The 21,093-nt window shown below is 43.0% G+C and overlaps 2 protein-coding genes and 2 long non-coding RNA genes across 5 annotated transcripts; 2 read left to right on the top strand and 2 right to left on the bottom strand.

Annotated features, from left to right (window-relative positions):
- Positions 1-1,038: 1,038 nt before the first annotated feature.
- On the top strand, positions 1,039-7,928 carry LOC147984687 (uncharacterized). Of its 2 annotated transcripts, XR_015616177.1 has the most exons (6): positions 1,039-1,261; positions 1,395-1,548; positions 2,466-2,509; positions 2,637-2,780; positions 7,057-7,135; positions 7,293-7,926. It is a non-coding gene; the product is annotated as an uncharacterized LOC147984687 (long non-coding RNA). The 2 variants fall into 2 exon arrangements; XR_015616176.1 differs by having other exon boundaries at positions 1,040-1,261; positions 7,057-7,928.
- On the bottom strand, positions 2,981-4,916 carry LOC147984689 (uncharacterized). Its single transcript, XM_087545660.1, has 2 exons — positions 3,168-4,916; positions 2,981-3,079 (listed from the first exon to the last, which is right to left on the bottom strand). The coding sequence occupies exons 1-2, from the start codon at positions 4,914-4,916 to the stop codon at positions 2,981-2,983; spliced, it is 1,848 nt and encodes a 615-aa protein (XP_087401786.1).
- Positions 5,241-6,510, bottom strand: LOC147984688 (uncharacterized). The gene has a single exon (XM_087543699.1). The coding sequence runs from the start codon at positions 6,372-6,374 to the stop codon at positions 5,241-5,243; it is 1,134 nt and encodes a 377-aa protein (XP_087399825.1). The 5' UTR covers positions 6,375-6,510.
- A 273-nt stretch (positions 7,929-8,201) lies between the features above and the next one.
- Positions 8,202-12,404, top strand: LOC125537126 (uncharacterized). Its single transcript, XR_007295615.2, has 3 exons — positions 8,202-8,479; positions 10,369-10,450; positions 12,066-12,404. It is a non-coding gene; the product is annotated as an uncharacterized LOC125537126 (long non-coding RNA).
- The last annotated feature ends 8,689 nt before the right edge of the window (positions 12,405-21,093 follow it).

Raw genomic sequence — 21,093 nt, 5'->3', positions numbered from 1 at the left:
TTTTATCGAGGCTCTTCCTAAATGTTCAACATTTTCGAAAACTTCGATTCCTACTCCTTGTTCAAACCATTTGAATTAAATTCAAATGTAAACCTTGCAATCTTGCCCACTCCATTTCTCTTGGAACGAGCACATTTTTTTACGAGTATGGGAAAATAGCCCCCTTGCAAAAATCCTTTCCCTAACCCTCCTTATCTCTTCTTCTCTCTAATTATGTTCTCTTAAAAGAAACTAGCGAAGCTACCCGCGCATTTGCACGGCTAGACTATTTATTTATGATTACATTGGTTTGGACTTTTGACTTTATTTGTGCATTTAACATTATGGTGTGATATTTTAGCATTCATTAAATATTTTAGCATGAAATTAGTATGTGCTAATTTTTTCCATTATATGAAAATTATATATGATAGATTTATTTTGAAAGATTTTTATTATATTTGTGAGTGTGTGTTAGAAGGTATTAAGTATTGTGTTTTTTGTTGCGAACCAACCTATGGTTATATAGTTAGAAGTACAGTGGTATTCCCAACTTATCGGCGTTCAAATCTTTGACTTTAACACTATTGCTGATAAGTCGAGTTAGTCTCTTTAATCCACTCGTATGGTGTGCTTGCCTACCCTCATAGGAGTGAGTGTATGTGTGCATGTATGAGTGTCTGCGTTTGTATTGTGTTAAAAATATATATTTTATATAGAATTAAGAATCGAACCATTTAGCTAACATAAAAACTATTGAAAGGAAATGTCCTTTCTATTTATGTATTCATTTTGTTCATTTCATGAAAATTATGCATGATAGATTTAAACTTTTTTGTGACTGTCTTTTACTCCATCCGTTTTTAAATATAAGTCTTTTTAGAGATTTCAATACGGACTACATACATATGTATATAGACATATCTTAGAGTGTACATTCATTTATTTTGCTTCGTATGTAGTCTATATTAGAATTTTTAAAAAGATTTATATTTAGGAACGGAGGGAATAGAAGCTTCGAAGTATTCTTTTATATGGAACTGTACGGCTATGTGTGAAGTTGATTCCATTCGTACTCTATTCTGGACCAAAATATCGTTAAGAAGGCCTCTAGCACAGCTCTTCTCCCCTGCTTTTCAGTGGCAGCACCATCGCATGCGCTCGTCGCTGGCTCGGCTGCGTACCGCCGCCAACCATAGCTTCAGCGGATGGAAGATGTATGCCACGTCTCTCCCGATCTCTTTTTCCGAATGGATTTGAGGGAGCCTTCAGCCCTTTACAGGTAAAATCCCTAATTTTTGTGCATCTCACATGAGGTAAATGTCATCCCAGATTAGAAATTGTTGGGTAAAATCTCCATGCCACAACCACGCTCAAGATTTAGTAAAGAAGATATTTAAATCTCCTTGCTGCAGGAACTTTTTCTTGGATCTGCTACAAAAGAGATTGAGAATTGGGGACTATTCATTAGAGGGATTAGAGTTGGTATCGTGATCTTCTGGAAGTATGTGGTATGAGGGAGATGATGTTATATTCAGTAGAGTTGATATCCATTGCCAAATGAAAAAGGTACGATCTGTATTTTTTGCTCTTAGAAATTACTTCTAAGTTTATATAAATATTAATGTAGAAAGAACTTATGTGTACAAACATGATAGAGTTAGTTCACGGATACAGAACTGATGAACAGAAATTTATATATTTTATTGAAAGATTAAAGATCCATATGTACGCATACATTTATTCGCTCGAGGAGGCTAATGCCTATGTTTTTAGAGAGACAAATTGAGGAGATTTGGGGAATGGGAAACTATTTGTGAGAGAGATGTGAGTGTTAGATTGTGAGAGATTAGTAATGGCTATTTAGGGGAATTAATTGGTGAACTTTCTATAGAACGTTTTTAAAAGATTTGGATTTTGAGATTAACCGTGAATATATTTTAGTTGTGGGTCGTGGCTATAATGTGGGAGATTACGAAAAGCTTATTGTAGGTGGAATCCATTGATGATTTCATTGTTTCATCTGCTGCGATATTTTTTTGTGTTAAAAATATTCAAGGATAAATAACTAATTTTAAATTTAATATTTTACAGAAAGATCAAACATATATATCTATGGATTAATAATTATTTAAAAATTTAACATGCCAACCAAGTAAATGTGTTGTTCAAAATGTATGGTAAGGTTGTCTGTGACTCTATGTAATTATACATGAATTGTTTAATGACTTGAGGAACTGCACTATCAATTAAAAAATCTCTTTGTAAACAATATTCTTTGTGACATCTTCGGTTGGACACTCTTCGTCATCGATCAGCACCTTCAATCCTTCCTTGTTTGTCACTCTTGATAGTGCCACATATAGTTGTCCATGGCAGAACACTTGCTTAGGCAAATATATGCCTACCTTGTTTAAGGACTGACCTTGGCTCTTGTTTATTGTCATTGCGAAGCACACTGATAATGGATATTGCCTTCTTTTCAGCACGAATGGCCATTTTGAGTCGCTTGGTGACATGATGATTCGAGGTATGTATACCTTATCGCCGACATGTGTTCCTGTGATTATTTGTGTCTCGATGTATTTGTTTCCAAGTTGTGTAATTGTCATTCTTGTACCGTTGCATAAGCCTGCTGCTTGGTTGATGTTGCGTAGGAGCATGAGCGGCAAACCTACCTTCAGTTTTAACTTATGGTCTGGTATTCCTAGGGACGTTAAGGTGTTGAGGAGCTCAGTAGGCTGCATGTTCATCATGATGTTGGTATTTGTCGTTGCCTTGCACACTGTGTCCAGGCTTAGGTATGTCACCTCTTCACCTTGTATTTGGCTCATTATGTGGTCATTTATCTCCTTGACTGTATCATTTCTTGGACATAGTATTGCTCTTTCTTCTAGGTAATCCCGCTCACGGTATTTTTGCAGCAAATTTGGGTATATGCTTTTGACGATTTGTTCTTTACGATTTTCTCCTTTCTCTAGCAGTAGGTCTTTTGGTATTTTTATCCAATCCTCTCCTTCATCTGATGTTGTTTTGCCATCGCCAATCTGTAGTATCCACTCTGCAAATTCAGCGACCTTTTGCTTTTGTATTGGATCATCTGACAAACACTTCAGCTGCATGTTTTGTGTTAACTCAAATATTTCAAAGTGTTTCCACAGATATGACCTTTTGATTGAAGCATTTACTATCTGCTCTCTCCTTCCTTTGGTTATAACTGGCAGGATTTGTCTGAAGTCGCCTCCTAGTATAACTGTCATTCCACCAAATGGCTTTTCATCGCTGTTTTCATTAGTGAACCTTAGAATATCTCTCAGGCTTTTGTCTAGTGCCTCGAAGCAGTGTTTGTTTGCCATAGGAGCCTCGTCCAACAATATAAGTGAGGTCTTCTTTAGCAGTTCAGCCAAATGCGAGCCTTGTTTTATTTCACACGTTGATTCTTCAATGATATTAAGTGGAATACGGAACCTTGAGTGTGCTGTTCTTCCATCTTGGAGAAGCAACGCTGCAATGCCACATGATGCTACCGCAAGCACTACCTTCCCCTCTGATCTTAGCTTTGTCGTTATTGCTTTCCATAGATAGGTTTTTCCTGTGCCACCGTAGCCTTCGACAAATATCTGCTTTCCTAGGCCTTTGTCGACTGACTCCATTATTGCATCATAGGCCTTTTTCTGGTCTTGGTTAAGATTGTTTAGTATGATTTTGTGCTCATCCTTGAGTTTGTCCATGTCGTAGTTGACCTCTTCGTTTATTAGTCTGTTCCCAAGTTCTTCTAGCTCTGCGGCATTTGGTAGTTCTATGTCTGGATAGTCCTGTAGTGACTTTCCTACTTGCCTCATCAGTTTTTCTATCTCACTCAGACCATACGCTTTCTTCTGTGTGTTTGTAAGCCAAAGTGTTGGAAAGTTTAGAATAGTCCTTCTTTTGTATTGCATATCTTCACACAACGCCTCCCATGTTGAATCCCACAATACCTTTGGGTTTGTGACTTTGCAATGGGACAATATGGTGGTGAATAACTGACGCAGTTGTGTTCCGGATGCCCAACTTGATGCTTCATTGATACAGTCAATCCACTCGGTGTCATCATCGAGAAATCCGAGGGCTTGGCATGCTGATTTGTATGTTGGGTGAATGACTCCATCAACGGTCCTAATGTCCTCAAATGATGTGCATCCTTTCTTGGTGTTTAGAAGCATCCTCATATGATATCTCTCGCCACTTGCAGGATGTGCATAGTAGATTCTTCCAATTGCATAGTCCCTTTTTCGCTTCTGCCAACATTTTGTTTTGCTTTTCCATACAAACTTTGTAGGGAATTCTGCGTAAGTCAATCCTTTTCCTAGATCATATATTTTATTTGCCTCCATCCACTGAGTGAACTTGGTGATTTTAGATCCGTCCCTTGTTACTATCTTTTCAAGATCAGTGGAGTCTGGAAAAACGACTTGTTGCTCATTTTCAAGATGGAAAGGTAGCCTCTCAACTGCTGGATCGCGATACTGAAGATCAAACTGAAATATCCTCCAGCATGCTTCTGATGTTGATATGTATCTCATCTCTAGGTATTTCTTGATCTCGTCAGTTTCGTTTGCCGTGCCACTTTCCTTGAGCAAGGCTGTAACATGGTCGTCATCTTTATGGATATACTTAAATAGGTACTTGATTGATCTGGACCTATTGCACCACTCAACGTTTATGTGAACTTGATACTTGACCAGAAGGTTCCGGTTGTATGGCACAACAAATCTGTTGTCGAGCATCACCCCTCCCTTTTTGATCTGCCTTCCGTCATCCCTCCTTTTATATACTGGAAATCCGTCCTCGTCAATGGTAGTGCTGACATTGTATCTTTTTGGGAAATGCTTGGTGCATCTATGGTCCACCATGCATGGTGAGTTTTTCTTAGCCTCTCCACACGGGCCATGCATCATGAAGTTCTCAACAGCTTCAAATGCCTCTGGATCCTCATCCTTGTTTGGGATCTCAGCGCTTATTATTTTGTCGATTTGCGATGGTTCCGGGTACTTGTCTTTGTCCTTAAAAAATATTAGTATGTGCGCATGCGGGAGTCCTCTCTTCTGGAATTCTATTGTGTAGATGACTGCAGTTGATTAATAGTTTGTCAGATTTAGCTTAAATTGGAATGCATGTTACTAAAGAGCTAGAATCTGACGGAGTATAAGATGATGCATGTTTCTAAAGAGCAACAGTCTGACGGACTATAAGATGATGCAAGAAAGAGTAAAGATTGATAGTCAATGGGACTTACTTGCAACTGTTTCTCCAAAGTATTTCTTTTCTTTTATGTCTCTCATTAGCTCCTTTAGTTTGATCATAAATACTCTGTCCACAATGTCTGGCCGATCGGCTGGCTTTTGGCCACCTCCCGCTTCATCTAGCATGTATTGGATCTCAGGCCACTTTGCATTGCATGTGAATGTTATAAATAGGTCTGGGTATCCAGCCCAACGGCATATTGCAAAGGCATCTTGCAAATATTGTGCCTTGTTTCTTCTACCACCTGTAAAAGATGAAGGCACAATTATCCTCTTTCCAACTTGCTCTGTTCTTGTGTCCCCTCGCTCAATCGCATCCTGCAATCCACTGTAAAGTTCAGTTCGTAGCTTTCCTTGATTGTGTCGGATCCAGTTTAGTCTATTTTGCTCGATACATGTGTATACATCCACCCAAAATTGCAGTGACAAATGCCTGGACTTGAGTAGTAACATTCCTTGATCAGGACGTTGCTGTAGGTAGAATGCATAGTAGTCCAACAACGTTACGTATTTCCTGCTATTTGTACCTCCTTTTGTTTTCTTGTAGGGTATCTCAAGTTTAAAACCATCTTCTCCATATGGGAACAACAACGGATATTGCATGGACATGAATTTCGGGTGGATCTCTGATATCCTTTGCGGCTCCATATTTTTGTACTCAACAACAATGTCACGTCCTTCACTCTCTCCGGTTGGATCTCTTACTACCAATGCTGCAACTTCAGATGCGGATGGAAGGTTGTGTGTTCCGTTCCTTTTGCCTAGTATCCGAAGTGTGTAATCATGGTAGTCTCCTTCTTGGAATCTATCTCTTGCCATTCTGAATGTTTTTGCGAGGATGTTGTTGTCGTCGAGCATTATTTTCAGTTCTTTGACGATGTTGGGGTCCACTGTTGATTTTTTATCATTGCATCTTGACGCACTTATCCTGTTTTCCACCTCATTTTCGGTATTATAGATGTATAGATGTGCAAACCGAGGTTTGTCTGTACCTTGAGGCAAAAGAGTTCCGATATGGTGGTAGTTTTGTCCATGCAAACGAAAAACATAAGGTCCTTTGCGAGTGTTTATTTCCTTGTCCACAGCTCCTCCCATCGATGTGAATGAAAACATTGAGTTGTATGACCTTATATTTTCTTTGAAGTTTACCGAATCCTGCCCTTCACTTCTTAAGAGGTTTCTAAGGTATGGTGGAGGTTCTCTTAGTGGCGGCAGATCGATTTTCCCTTGTTTGCAGCATATTCCAAAAGAGGGTGCCGTAGTTCCTTTGTTTGAATTTAATCTTTCTTCACACCATAGCAATGCTTTGCAATATTGGCATTTGTATGTTGGCCTTCCGAAGTTCCATGCCTTGCTATTAGCACTTGTCGAGGTTCTGGTTCTGTTGTTGTCTCCAACATTGACTCTAGTGTTGTTTCTGTTGGTTTCGCTTCTGGCGCGCTTCAATTCCCTATCTTCTTCAGCATTAGCCTTTCTCAATCGTTTAGGAGCCTCTGTGTTCGCATTTCTTCTTCCCTCTGCAGTCCTTGTCCGCTTTGTACTCCTTGAGTTTAGAGGTTGTTCTTTCTTTCTTTTTGTCTGGTGAGCTGCTGGGTCTAACGTATGTTGAACTCTCATATCTGCAAATGTGATTTCGTCAGTGCGTATAGTTTCCTTAACATAGTATCATGTAATATGATTATTTTTTGTAATCCCTCCGTAAAGAAATATAAGAATGTTTAGATTACTAAAGTAGTGATCTAAACACTCTTATATCTCTACAGAGAGAGTACTTAATAGTGTTTTGCTTTTGCAGGCATGCAAGTGCATTTGGTGATGACTACTAATGGACGTTGTCACATACAGTACATCTGGAGATTAATGTTGTTTATTTGGTAGGGAACTAAAAATCAATAATTGTTCAACCATGTTGCTCTTTTTGTAGCTTTCACATTATTATCATGGTAGTGCTAGGATGCATGAAAAAAAAGAGCTTTATAGTTCAGTATGAGAAGAGTTTTGACGCAATGTTGAGCTGAGATCAAAATGCAGGCACACACATGAAGAATTGCATCGGGATATTACCTGAGGCTGATGGTGCTGATGTTGTGTCTTCAGTTCGTTGGACGTTTCTTTGTGCCTGTGATCGTTTGGGTGTCGCCGGCGTATATTGGATGCAAGTTGCTGGAGTTGTTGCCATACCTTCAATTTGTCGGCCGTCTCGTGTGTTTGATCTTCCCGACATTATGAAAAAGTAGCTATTGAGAAAGTGCATCATGGGTCATTTATGAATGTATGTCTTGTAAAATTATGGTTGAATGATGTTTATGTGATATAAGCAGAGGGATGAGTGTATGTGACCATACCTCTTGTTTGTTTTCTGAGACTATGATCTAGCAATTTGACTAATGTAGATCACCTGAGGAGAAAGTTTTTGTGAGAATATGTTGGCTGATAAGGAAGCTAAAATAACGCATAGATTAAAGAGAAAAATATATAATACCCTGGAACCTTTGCCTGCTTAGTCGTCGAGTTGCTTCGAATTTGAGAAGACGGATCAGTCGGCGATGAGGCTTGTTGTGCTAGTAGGACGTGATATGATGCACTTTATATAATGATATGGTTAGATGTTTTCCTAGACGTGTAGGATTAGGAATCATGTAGTGAGTCAAAATCGGACAGTACAATACGGATTGTCTTTAAAGGAAATTTAGCTTGAATAAATAGTAGCTTTTTTTGAGCAACGACTAATAGTTACTCCTACACCAGCAACTTCTGATTAATGAGCTAATTTGGGCTGGTGCTTGGCTGTCAGAAAGCTGTCTAGCTCCCCTAAAAATGTACTGTATTTTATTCGCACTTCAACTCTCCTGCTGCATGCTGCAGTGCTGTCCAAATAAAATAAAATAAAATTCCTGCTACGCTGCTTATTATCTTCTCACACTTCGTATCAATGGACTATTCCTTTTCCGCACAGTTCCTTCTAAAAGGATATTCTTTGGATGAGCAAATCGCTTCCGATTAGCTTCCGGCGACCTGCTGGGCTAAGATTCTCACTGGATTCGCTCTTGCGCCAAGGAGGGCATGCGGTGGCGCGGCCGGCGGCCGCACAGAAACGCCGGCACAAGCGAGCTTTCGCGAGGTGAACCAAGTAGCTATCAACCTGCGTGGAGCAGTGCCGCGCAGCAGGCACTAAGGAGCGGAACCTGGGTGCATCAGTGCCGCAGGTAGCAGCGTAGGTTTGGCCTTCAACTATCTTGCCTAGTCAGTACCTAGTTCAGCTAGGTATGCGTCTGGCCCAAATACATTTTGTCTGCAAAATAACTTTGGTCGGATCTTTTAAGGGTTAGTGAGAAAAAAATATGGTTAAGTCTGTGAGTCCCCATCCATATGCTTGTTCGTGATGTAATAATATACGCCCTGGATAAAAGCTCAATCCATCTTTCTGTCGTTTTAAATTTCATTGTGGCTTCATATGGAACAATTCACAGTCGATGATTTTGATTACTTTTTTCATAGTATTCCAGATGGATTTCCAACTCAATCTTTTCAAATACAGTTGAGCATTTTTGTTCTCATATATTCTAGGCCATGCTAGTACATTGTAGTTTTAGCAAATGTTGCAGGCACATTAGAGCTTTGACCAACCACACAAATGCCATGCTAAATTGATTAAGATCAAAGGAATGTACTGGTCATTCTGTCTTCTGAATAGTATACAATACTTGAATTGTTTGAAAACAAAATGTCATATTGTTCATACATATTGTTCATATATAAAAACACACTAAATATTCCAGTCCTCGGATACATTAAAATAATAAATATAGGATAAAGTACTGTCCCAAAAAATTTCTGGAAAAGGTCCTTCCTCTCTTGGGTCTTGTTTGGTGTACTTGATCTTTGAGTTGACGATTACATCGTCTTGATGCTATTAGTCTTCTTGGTCAAACTTCGTGTCATCCTTGTGGAGCCTTCATGTTCAACTTTTGTCTTCTTGTTTTTTGCATGAACACTTCTGGTGCTTTTGGGCGCTGCCTTTTCTAATTTTTCAGATATACTATTTTCCACGTCTTCATCTTCCGAGTATGATAATACAACAGATCTTCGCCTCCTTTTCCCACCATCGACACTCGTTGATGATTTTTGATGTTGATGCTCCTTCTGATGTACTGTACTCCCATTGCTTTTATCTTCTGGCTCCTCTTTCACAGGGACCAACTCACATATGTTTTTGCTAAGTTCACACTTGCTGATTTGTACCTGGAAAAATCACATAAATGGATGAATTAAGAGATGAATTTATGTAAAGAAAAGCTTGTACAGTGAAGTATTCAGTCACCTTTTTGACTGGCTCATTCGGTTTCTTTGTTTCTTGTTTTAACATGTTGTCCACTTCATCATCCATCAAATCCTGTTCAGCACAATGGATCAAGAATTTTAAATACTTGCTTCAATAGTTCCATATAAAAGAGTATAATAATTGGTGTTTAAATAGATTTGATAGTTTAATAGACCATTACCTCTTCAGCTTTATCCTCTAAGTATCGCTTCTCAAGCTTCTCATCAGGCACAAATATTTTCTTTACTGCATAGTTCTGCATGCCTAGAGTGAGGTTCTTATTGTTGAGTTTGAATCGAAAGATAAGTCTTTGTCCACATAATTCTTGTATAATCTTTGGGACTTCTTCAGATTTTCCATCTAAGGAATCCAACAGGAATGAGACTGATGTATTGAGCATTCTTTCAGCCTCTTCATCAAATAAAGTGCAACTTGTAGTAGCAGTGCGATCACTAATTTGAAGCCGAATACGATACCTAGAATCACATTTCATTAGTGTAACATAAATGTGATAGTACATAATGATGGTCAAATCAAGAGAATATGCTTACCTAGGTGTTAAACCTTCTGGATACGTATCACAATTCTTGCAATAATAATTATGTGATTCTTTCGTAGCAATTTTGTTGCAAACATCACATGACATGTACCACCATTGAATATTTTCTTGTAACCGATCAATTGTAGCTATTGTTGTGAACACAAAGTCCTGAAAGTTGATGAAGAAAATATAGCTCTTTAAAGAATATGCGGTCACTCATACAAATATGTCAAATACATCTGTAGGTATTGGAGGCTTCTACAATATCATGTCTTAGAAGAGTTTTGATTCATTACCTCATCTGTTGGGTTATCGTGCCTAATTCCAGTAAGTTCTTTTAAGGTTATCCTTCTGTAAAACATTTGATCTTCTAGTGTCCCTTGAGTACTTTTATCTATCTCCATCATTTTTGGTAAAGTTTCTTCGGTGGAGTGGCTATAAAAAAATTAGTAAATGAAGATATATTATGAAATTCTATATGACCAGAACCTAAAAATTGTGCTTAATACCTGCCACAAAGTTCCCAAGTCTCGGGTATATCTAGATTCGTATATAATCTTGTGGCGCTAGTTGACTTTAGGCACAAACCTATTTAATGAACAATAAATCAGTTATATTTATTATTTTGGTATGAAAAAAGACATGTAAACATATTCAACTTACCATTGAATTTTTGCACCATTGTTGAGGTAACAATAATAATTGTTTGATTGCCAATTATATCCTCACTTAAATGATGAGCTAATCTTCCCCATAATGATACTCCTCCGTCACAGTTTAGAAGGCACAGTTAAATTTGCGTGCGTTTCCACAATAGACAAGGTTTAGGACGCATTGCATTTATTTCTAGTAGCTAATTAGTACTCCGATATACTATTTTTATATGCATGCGTAGTGTGAATGCTATTTTTTAGCCCATCTCACAACCAATAGATAACCACCTAGGTCCCAGAGAATTTCTAAGCGCGCCTTCTAAACCGTGACGGAGGGAGTACTCTGATTCTATCACCCCTGAATAATTCATTCCAAAGTAATTAATGGTAATAATAATATAAGTGGAAGAAAACAGCCTTTACCCTTTAGTGAAAAGTTGATACATGGATATACACTTACTCTCGCATTAGAATTTCAATCTGACGTACATCTGCAGGTGTTTTCTTCATTGTTATCCTTGATTCTATTGGCTTAATCTTGGTAAGTAACCCAATGACATCTGCAAATTGGAAGATTAAAGACTTCAAAAATTAGAAAGTTATTCATTTGAGTTTATTAATACAACCACCAAGAAATGACATCAAATTTAAATTGTCCACTTGGAAGTAAGAATATGACTGTCAACATACCTGAGCATTGTTGGTCTTTTTCTAGACGTTCTTGTAGGGTATCTTTGCTAGCAAACTCAAAGTAGTAATCTGGAAAATTATCCGATGAACCTTTCATCTCCTTTAATTTTGTATTGTATAAAAAAGTAATTTTAATTTCATTGCTGACTGGTCGATATTTTGTCGAATCTACAACTTTAAAATTGCTAAAAGCATATATAGAACCCTCATTGATCTTTGCTCTGTAAGTGTCTATTAGATTCTTCCAAATAGTAGCATGAACTGTATGGCCCTTCAAAATTCAATGAAAGAAAAATCTTAGTAGTAATTTTAACAATAAAACAATCCCCATTGTTAATTATGTGAAGAAAATACCTGCTCATCCATCAAGATCATATCGATGCTTATAAGTTCATCAGTCGAAGGATTGATCGAGTCCCACATTCTCATTACTTTGGCTTTAATATTCCATGCCTGTCCTCTTGTGGTTAGCTCACTCAACTTCGTGTACGCCATGAAGATGTTGCCTTAAAAACAATTTTAGAAGGAGTGGTTCATATGGTAATGCAATAATGAAATTTGGTTAGAAAGAAGTGTTCTAACTAATGGTTAATGAACAGGAAAACATGGTGTTCATAAGGAGGTTGCAAAGACATGCAGGGATGGAAAGATGTAAACAGACCTCAAGATTTAAGCTATATATATTACCCAAACTTGATGTGTCTGTCGTTTCTTCTTCCGTCCTTCGATGTGCTGGGCGTCCCGACGTATGTCGCCCCTTCGATTTGTGTGGATATGTTGTTGTGTGGATCTTCCTTTAATGGGTGTTCTGGCGTCTATTATTCCGTGGGTGTTCTGGGGTGTCTGCCCCAACCTTTATATTAGTCAAAGGTTGCTGAGTTTGAATTCTATACGGATGACTTTTGCAATAGTATACGACCGTATCCTTGACTAATAGAAATCCGTTTCAGAGTCTTCCATGTGCAATAGTATATGTCCGTGTACACTTGCCTAATGTTACATGCAATAGGATATGTCCGTTTCAGTTTTTTTTCAGGTGCAAAAAAATTCACGTGTAATAGTACACGTCCGTGTGCACTTTCCTAATATCAACCCATTTTAGATCTTTTCTAGAAAAAAAACAATTTTAGATCTTCGCCGTTGATACATCTTAGCTTTTACAGTGCCAAATCATCTTCGTTGGTTTTCTATCGTTTTAATTATATAATAGATAGATATGAGGGAGAGAGAGAGAGCACATCCTTGTAGCCCAGCCATGCCTCTAAGGCCTCCCGCAGCCTCCAAGGCCCAGCCGCCAACCGTCCTGCCCCATTTGCCCCTCCTAAGCCCGCACCGGCTCTAACCCTAGCGAACCCCTAGGCCCGACTGAACCCTCGTCCTCTCCCACGTTCCCTTGCGCTATCTCTCCCTCACATTCTCTCTCTCGCACGCCGCCAGAGCCTCTGGCCCGATCCCCATCACCTTCCCTCTCCTCGCTCATGCATAGGCCGCAACTCCCAGCGCCCGGCCTCCCGCGCCAGAACTCTTAGAGCCCGAGCTTCCCCGAGTGCCTCCTCCTCCCTGCCTCGCCTGTCGCCGAGCAGGAGCTCCGCCGCCTCGACTCTTGGCTCCGGCCTCCGCCGACCGCTCCCTCCCCGGCCTCCGGCCTCGTCCAGGCCACCCTGCCGCCGCCCCTGCTGCCCTCACCCATGACCTGCTCCCTCCATGTTCGGCCTTGTATGGCGCTAGCCTTCCTCGTCTCCCCGGCCTTGCTGCTGCTGCTGCTTCGTCCGATCGCTGACGACCTCCGTTGAGCTCGTCCCGCCGCCTCCGCCCTTGCTCCGGCCAGATCCAGCTGGCCCCAACCTCCTCCGTTCGGGATCTCATCGTTCCCCGTCGTCCCGTCACCGGAGTTCACGCCCAAGGCCTGCTGCAACCTCACCATCGACCATGCTGTTGCCTTCCTGTACTGCTGTCGCTGGATGCCAAGACCACCGCTACACCTGTACATCGCACCGTTGTTCGCTGCCCTCCTCCCGTCGTTGACCGCCAAGACCGCCAAGGTGCTCCCCGGTTTCGCCAAGACCCTATGTTGGGCCCTGTGAACGACTACAAAACCTGAGACCGGGATTTTTCGCAAGTCCCTCTCCAACTAGTGTACCACTACCGTCAACGAAGACATGTGCATCGCAAGTGTCAAGTTCAACTATCGTCGACCGCGAAGGGCTCGGAGTCATCAAGCACATCTCCGAACGAACGGGAACGACTACCGTCGCAAAGATTGAGAGTACCTCTACGAAAACGCCAAGTACCCCTTCATGTCGGCAAGACCCGCAAGTTGGACCCCGAACGATCGACAACTCGTGGACCATGTACAACTACTGTCGCCTTGGGTTTCGTCAAGTTCCTTGCCATGACTATGAACATCTATGAACCGTGTACAACTACCGTTGCCCGAAGAACCCTGGGTCACAAGACTCGTGTACGACTATCGCAAGTACCTCTACCGTCATCGTGTACCACTACTTCCACTACCGTCGCCGTGGACTCGACAAGTTCGCGAGTACGACTACTTCCTCTACGACCCGCGAGAACCGCTACTTTCACCACCATCGCGAGAACAACTACTTCCTCTATGAACTCGAACCGCTCTGAGAATGCTCCTTTGGAAGGTATAACCGCCAAAACGACGCCCGTGGACAAATGCTTGTGATGTGTTGTATGAGATGCTCCTGTTTTGGCCGTGTTCGCACCGTGTCCGTTTTGTCACTCGTTTCTTTGTCACCGATTCGTGGGAAACCCAGTATCCGTGATCACTCCCCGCTGCTCTTGCATGTTTCCATCACCCCCACTTGTTCCTTGGACCGAGTTATCGGAACCGGGATGTTGATGTGGCGCCATGTCCATTTTCACCGCCGTGGCATCATTCCTGTTTCGCCGCCGTGGCACCCTTTCATTCTGTCATGGCGACAAATGCTTCATAACATGTTCATATCAACATTTTCATAAAATTGCTTAAAACTTGTATGTCATCCGCATCATGCTAACAACTTTTAAAAATGTTTAACTTGGTGTTTGCATTAAATTGCTAAATGCATATGGGGATTTACGGAATTGTTGTTTGATGTTTCCGGCCCCATTTATATTGCTTAGATTGTGTAGTTTACTTATGTTTCATCTCTTGCCATGTTTAACAACATTTAATACTGTTGGGTACATAACCGAGAGAGAACTAAATGAGCCATGTGGTGTTCTGTCAATATGCAACTCGTTGCATATTGAGCTCCACTTAATTTGTAGTATTGTTTGTGCACTTTGCCATGCCATGCCTCTTTAAACCGGACATGCATCATACCTGGTTGTGCATCATGCCATGTTTATGTGATGGTTAACCATGTTGTTTGCTTCTTTCCGGGTTGCTTCTCTCGTTAGCTTTGGTTTCGTTTTGGAGTTGTGAGGATCCGTTCGACTACGTCCGTTTGTCTTCTTCATGGACTCGTGCTTCTTCCTTGCGGGATCTCAGGCAAGATGACCATACCCTCAAAATCACTTCTATCTTTGCTTGCTAGTTGCTCGCTCTATTGCTATGTCACGCTACCTACCACTTGCTATATCATGCCTCCCACATTGCCATGTCAAGCCTCTACCCAACTTTTCCTAGCAAACCGTTGTTTGGCTATGTTACTGCTTTTGCTCAGCCCCTCTTATAGCGTTGCTAGTTGCAGGTGACGATGAAGTTTGTTCCTCGTTGGAACATGGATATTGTTGGGATATCATTATTATCTCTTATTTACTTTAATGCACCTATATACTTGGTAAAGGGTGGAAGGCTCGACCTTATGCCTGGTGTTTTGTTCCACTCTTGCCGCCCTAGTTTCCGTCATACCAGTGTTATGTTCCTTGATTTTGCGTTCCTTACGTGGTTGGGTGTTATGGGAACCCCTTGACAGTTCGCCTTGAATAAAACTCCTCCAGCAAGGCCCAACCTTGGTTTTACCATTTGCCACCTAAGCCTTTTCCCTTGGGTTCCGTGGACTCAAGGGTCATCTTTATTTTAAACCCCCGGGCCAGTGCTCTTCTGAGTGTTGGTCCAAAACAGAGCCACTTGCAGCGCCACCTCAGGGAAACTTGAGGGTTGGTTTTAGTTGTACGTAGTGTTCATCCGGTGTGCCCTGAGAACGAGATATGTGCAGCTCCTATCAGGATTTGTCGGCACATCTGGGCGGTCTTGCTGGTCTTGTTTTACCAGTGTCGAAATGTCTTGTAACTAGGATTCTGAGACTGATCGGGTCTTCCTGGGAGAAGGATTATCCTTCGTTGACCATGAGAGCTTGTGATGGGCTAAGTTGGGACACCCCTGCAGGGTTTGAACTTTCGAAAGCCGTGCCCGCGGTTATGGGCAGATGGGAATTTGTTAATATCCGGTTGTAGAGAACTTCACACTTAACTTAATTAAAATGCATCAACCGCGTGTGTAGCCGTGATGGTCTCTTCTCGGCGGAGTCCGGGAAGAGAACACAGTCTTGTGTTATGTTTGTACGTAAGTAGTTTTAGGATCACTTATTGATCACTTCTAGCTTCTCAATCGTGCGTTGCTTCTCTTCTCGCTCTCATTTGCATATGTAAGCCACCATATATGCTTAGTGCTTGCTGCAGCTCCACCTCATTACCTTCCTACCCATAAGCTTAAATGGTCTTGATCTTGTGGGTGTGAGATTGCTGAGTCCTCGTGACTCACAAATACTTCCAAACAGTTGCAGGTGCCGATGATACCAGTGCAGGTGATGCAACCGAGCTCAAGTGGGAGCTCGATGAAGATCTTGATCGTTGTTTTGTTTCGTTTCCTGTTGATCAGTAGTGGAGCCCAGTTGGGACGATCGGGGATCTAGCATTTGGGGTTGTCTTTCTTTATTTTGGTTTTGTAGTCGGACCTTTGATTGTATTTTGGATGATGTATGGATTATTTATGTATTGTGTGAAGTGGCAATTGTAAGCCAACTCTTTATCTGTTTCTTATTCAGTACATGGGATGTGTAAAGATTACCCCTCTTGCGACATGCCTACCATGCGGCTATGCCTCTAAGTCGTGCCCTGACACGTGGGAGATATAGACGCATTGTGGGTGTTACACCAACCATGTCAAGCCCCCAGACCACAAAAGTCCAAGTAACGGGGATTGTTTGTAGGGCAGTAGGCGACATATGGCTTTGATTGGTGAAAAGCTGGCATCCTACACACCGCTGGACGAGGTCTTGCGCATCTGCTCGGGCCGTAGGCCAGAAAAAGCCAGTTTGGAAGGCCTTAATTACAAGGGCCCGAGCTGCAGCATGATGACCACCAAGACCAAGATGGATTTCGGCCAAGATCTGCCGCCCCTCTTCTTCGGAGATACACCTTTGAAGGACTCCGGTAGAACTTCTCTTGTAGAGATCTCCTTCATGAACCTTGTAGGCTTTCGAGCATCGAACGATGCATCGAGCCTCATTCTGGTCCTCGGGGAGCTCTCGCCTATTGAGGTAGGCTAGGAAGGGTTCGGTCCATGGGGCGATTACTGCCATGATTGCATGAGCTGATGGTGTTATTTCGGTGGCCGAGCCCCCTATGATATCGGGATTTTGTTCGGAATCTGAGGGTATGATTGGATCCAGACTGGCGTTGCTGCTCTCGTCCTGCCATACCACAGATGGCTTGAAGAGCCTTTGCATGAGGGTGTTGGGTGGGATGGGGTCACGCTTAGCGCCCATGCGAGCAAGGATGTCCGCTGCCTGATTACTCTATCGGGCCACATGATGAAACTCAAGCCCCTCAAACCGAGCTGATATTTTAAGTATGGCGTTGCGGTAAGCCGCCATCTTCGGATATTTGGCATCAAATTCTATGTTTATTTGGGATACTGCGAGGTTTGAATCCTCACGCACCTCGAGGCATTGTATGCCCATAGAGACAACCATCCGAAGACCATGCAATAAGGCCTCATATTTGGCTACGTTATTAGAGTCCGTATACAATATTTGGAGCACATAACAGACTGTATCTCCTGTGGGGGATGTCGGGATGACACCAACCCCAAGTCCGGCTAGCATTTTAGAGCCGTTGAAGTGCATCACCTAGTTGGAATATGTGCCATACTTTTTAGGGAGTTCGGCTTCCGTCCATTCGGCGATGAAGTCAGCCAACACGTGAGATTTAATGGCCCAGCATGGCTTATATGTTATGTCAAACGGTAAGAGCTCAATAGCACATTTGGCAATCCGGCCGGTGGCGTCTCAGTTGTTTATGATATCATTAAGTGGTACCTCAGATGCCACCGTGATCGAACACTCTTGAAAGTAGTGCCGCAACTTCCAGGATGCCATGAAGACCGCATACGCTATCTTTTGATAATGCAGGTATCGGGATTTGCATGGTGTGAGGACCGTCGACACATAGTATACGGGTTTTTGAAGTGGGAATTTATGTCCCTCTTCTTCTCGTTCGATGATGAGCACCACACTCACCACCTGATGTGTTGCAGATATGTACAATAACATGGGTTCACCGACATTTGGTGTGGTTAGGATTGGGTTGCTTGCTAACAAAGCTTTTATTTCTTCTAGTCCGGCTGTTGCAGCATCCTCCACGCGAAGTGGTCTGTGCGTCGGAGCAGGCGATACAATGGCAGCACCTTTTCTCCTAATCTGGAGATAAAGCGGCTCAAAGCTGCTACGCATCTGGCTAGTTTTTGGACCTGTTTGAGGTCTGTTGGTGTAGCCAACTGTGACCGGGCTCGGATTTTGGCTGGGTTTGCTTCGATTCCCCTATTGGAAACAATGAACCCAAGCAATTTTCCGGTGGGAATGCCGAAAACGCACTTTTCCGGATTGAGCCGTATGTCATATCTTCGGAGGTTGTCGAATGTAAGGCATAAATCATCTACCAATGATTCAACATGCTTAGTTTTGATGACTACATCATCTACATATGCCTCGACTGTCTTGCTGAATTGCTTTTTCAGGCATGTTTGAATCATGCATTGGTATGTGGCACCGGCGTTTTTGAGCCCGAAGGGCATGGTGTTGAAGAAGAAGGGCCCATATGGGGTGATGAATGCCGTTGCGGCTTGGTCGGATTCCTTCATCTTGATTTGATGGTATCCGGAGTATGCGTCGAGGAAGCACAATGAGTCGTGACCTGTGGTGGCATCAATAATCTGGTCAATGCGAGGTAGTGCGAAGGGATCCTTAGGGTAGGATTTATTAAGGTCCTTGAAGTTGACACACAAGCGCCAGGATTTATCCTTCTTCGGCACCATGACCAGATTTGCTAGCCAATCCGGGTGTTTGATCTCTCTGATAAACCTGGCTTCGAGTAGCTTGGCTAGCTCCTCCCCCATAGCCTATCATTTGGGTTCGGAAAATTGCCGCAGCTTTGCTTGACTGGCTTGTATCCCTTCAGTATGTTGAGACGTTCGACCAACGCGTGTTGGATGCCCGGCATATGCGAGGGGTGCCAGGAGAAGATGTCCCAGTTCTCGCGCAAGAACGCACGCAATGCGGCATCGACCGCCGGATCCAGCTGTGCCCCAATGGAAGCTGTCTTCTTGGGGTCCGTCGGGTGAACTTGAAATTGGACTATCTCGTCTGCTGGCTTGAAAGAAGTGGATTTAGGCCTTTTATCAAGAATTACGTCGTCTCTATCCAGCGTGGAACGCAGAGCGGTGAGCTCCTCGGCCGCCAGGGCTTCGCTCAGTGCCTCAAGGGCCAGGGATGCGGTTTTGTTTTCGGCGCGGAGTGCTATGTCCGGATCACTGTAGATAGTGATAACACCGTTGGGCCCGGACATTTTGAGATTCATGTACCATAATGAGGTATGGCTTGAAAGCATGTGAATGCATATCGCCCTAACAGGGCATGATATCCACTATTGAAAGGGGCCACCTGGAAGATCATCTCTTCGGACCTATAATTCTCTGGCGTGCTGAATACCACATCTAGTTTAATTTTCCCTGAGCATCTTGCTTCCCGACTGGGGATGATTCCTCGAAAGGATGTATTGCTTTTCTCAATGCGACTCCTATCCATCTGCATTTTATTGAGCGTGTCTTTGTAGATGAGGTTCGGTCCGCTGCCGCCGTCCATGAGCACTTTAGTGAGGCGAAAGCCGTCTACAATTGGGTTTAGAACCAAAGCGGCTAGTGCTCGGACTGATCGGGCCCTTGGCTCGTCATTGGCGTAGAAGGTTATCGCCATATCGTTCCAAGGATTTATTGCGGCTACGTGATTGACTTCGGCGAGGTCGCAGAGCGCCCTTTTGCGCCGGTTGTTTGAATAAAAGGTCTCGAAGACCATAAAAATGCCAAGGTCATTATCCTCGGGGGAATGCCTTGTTGGAGTACTGTTGGTGAGGATAGCCTCCCCGCTTTTAGCCACCTGCCGGAGTATCCAACATGCCCGAAGGTTATGAGTTGGCTCGGAATTTGGCATCGCGTGTATCTGACAGGGCTTGTCGAGCAATCCATCAAGGATGATTCTGTGTCCCGGTAAGGGCTGAATAGTTCTTTTCGTGGAAGAATGATCAGGTGCCCCGTAAGGGAGCATCCTTTTTGTTCGGCCGGTGGGTGGCTTAAAGGCCGGTGGATCCCACCGAGCTGTCTGGGCTTTCCGGGCGCTTTCCATTGCGCAGTACTTCTGTACTATGTGTGCCAAATCTGCAAAGTGCAGAATGCGGCGACGATTGAGGGCATTGAGGTTGCCCTCGTCCGTACAGTTGCGGCAAAAGACTGATACCGCATCATCGTCGCAACAATATTTGATCTTGTTTTTAACAAGTAGGATCTATCCCAAAAGTGATGGACTGTTTCCAGATGTTGTTGTCGTATATATATATTCGGGGGACCGGAATTGCATATGTTCGGGGGACCAGAATTGCTTGGAGAGTATTGATTGTGGTGGGTGGGCTTGAATCCGAACCTTGACCCATTGTGGAATCCGGATTTTGAAAATTTTCTGAGATCATTGGCCTAGGGTCTGGAGTGTTCGGGGGATTTTTTAGACTCAGTGCCGGATTCTATGTTCGGGATACAGATAGTACCTTCTCGAAGATGAGTGTCCGGCTCATAGGGCTCGAAGATCCGAACATAGTTTGTTTTTAGCATAGGAGGAGCAGTATCCTCAACTTGTTCTTCCACAATAATCACCAGGTGGGTGACAGGTGGATACCCGATTTCCCTCTGATCGGGTTTAAGCCCAACCAGATTATAATCTGTTGCGACCCCAAGGACGGCGATGCGATCTAGCAGTTCGTTTAAAGACGAAACATCTGTCGGATCCATCTTATCGATGCCTCCGAGGTTGATGCGGAGATAATTTTTGGCAATCCGGGGGACCGCCTTGGGCTTAATGGACGGAGGGGCGCCTATGGTGAAATTGCCGATCTGGAGGATCTGCCCAGGAGCTAGGGCTCTTCCAGAGGTGATTTTGTCGCCGACGACGAGGCGAGCCATCGATCCTTCTATTGACAACGTGGAGGAACTCTCAATGAAAGCACCAATGTCGGTGTCAAAACCGACAGATCTCGGGTAGGGGGTCCCGAACTGTGCGCCTAAGGATCGAAGGTAACATGAGGTAGGGGACACGATGTTTACCCAGGTTTGGGCCCTCTTGATGGAGG

The sequence above is a fragment of the Triticum urartu genome, chromosome 2A (genome assembly GCF_056163025.1).
Source record: "Triticum urartu cultivar PI428250 chromosome 2A, HENAU_Tu73, whole genome shotgun sequence".
Taxonomy (NCBI): domain Eukaryota; kingdom Viridiplantae; phylum Streptophyta; class Magnoliopsida; order Poales; family Poaceae; genus Triticum; species Triticum urartu.
The sequence above is the reverse complement of the archived record's forward strand: the minus strand, read 5'-3'. Positions and strand labels throughout refer to the sequence as shown.

Excerpts from the sequence above, each read along its gene's own strand:
- LOC147984689 (XM_087545660.1), bottom strand. The coding sequence starts at position 4,916 with ATGATGCATGGCCCGTGTGGAGAGGCTAAGAAAAACTCACCATGCATG. Across the intron at positions 3,080-3,167 it reads AAGGAAGGAGAGAGCAGATA|ATGATCCAATACAAAAGCAA; the intron begins GTAAATGCTTCA and ends AGTGTTTGTCAG.
- LOC147984688 (XM_087543699.1), bottom strand. The coding sequence starts at position 6,374 with ATGTTTTCATTCACATCGATGGGAGGAGCTGTGGACAAGGAAATAAAC.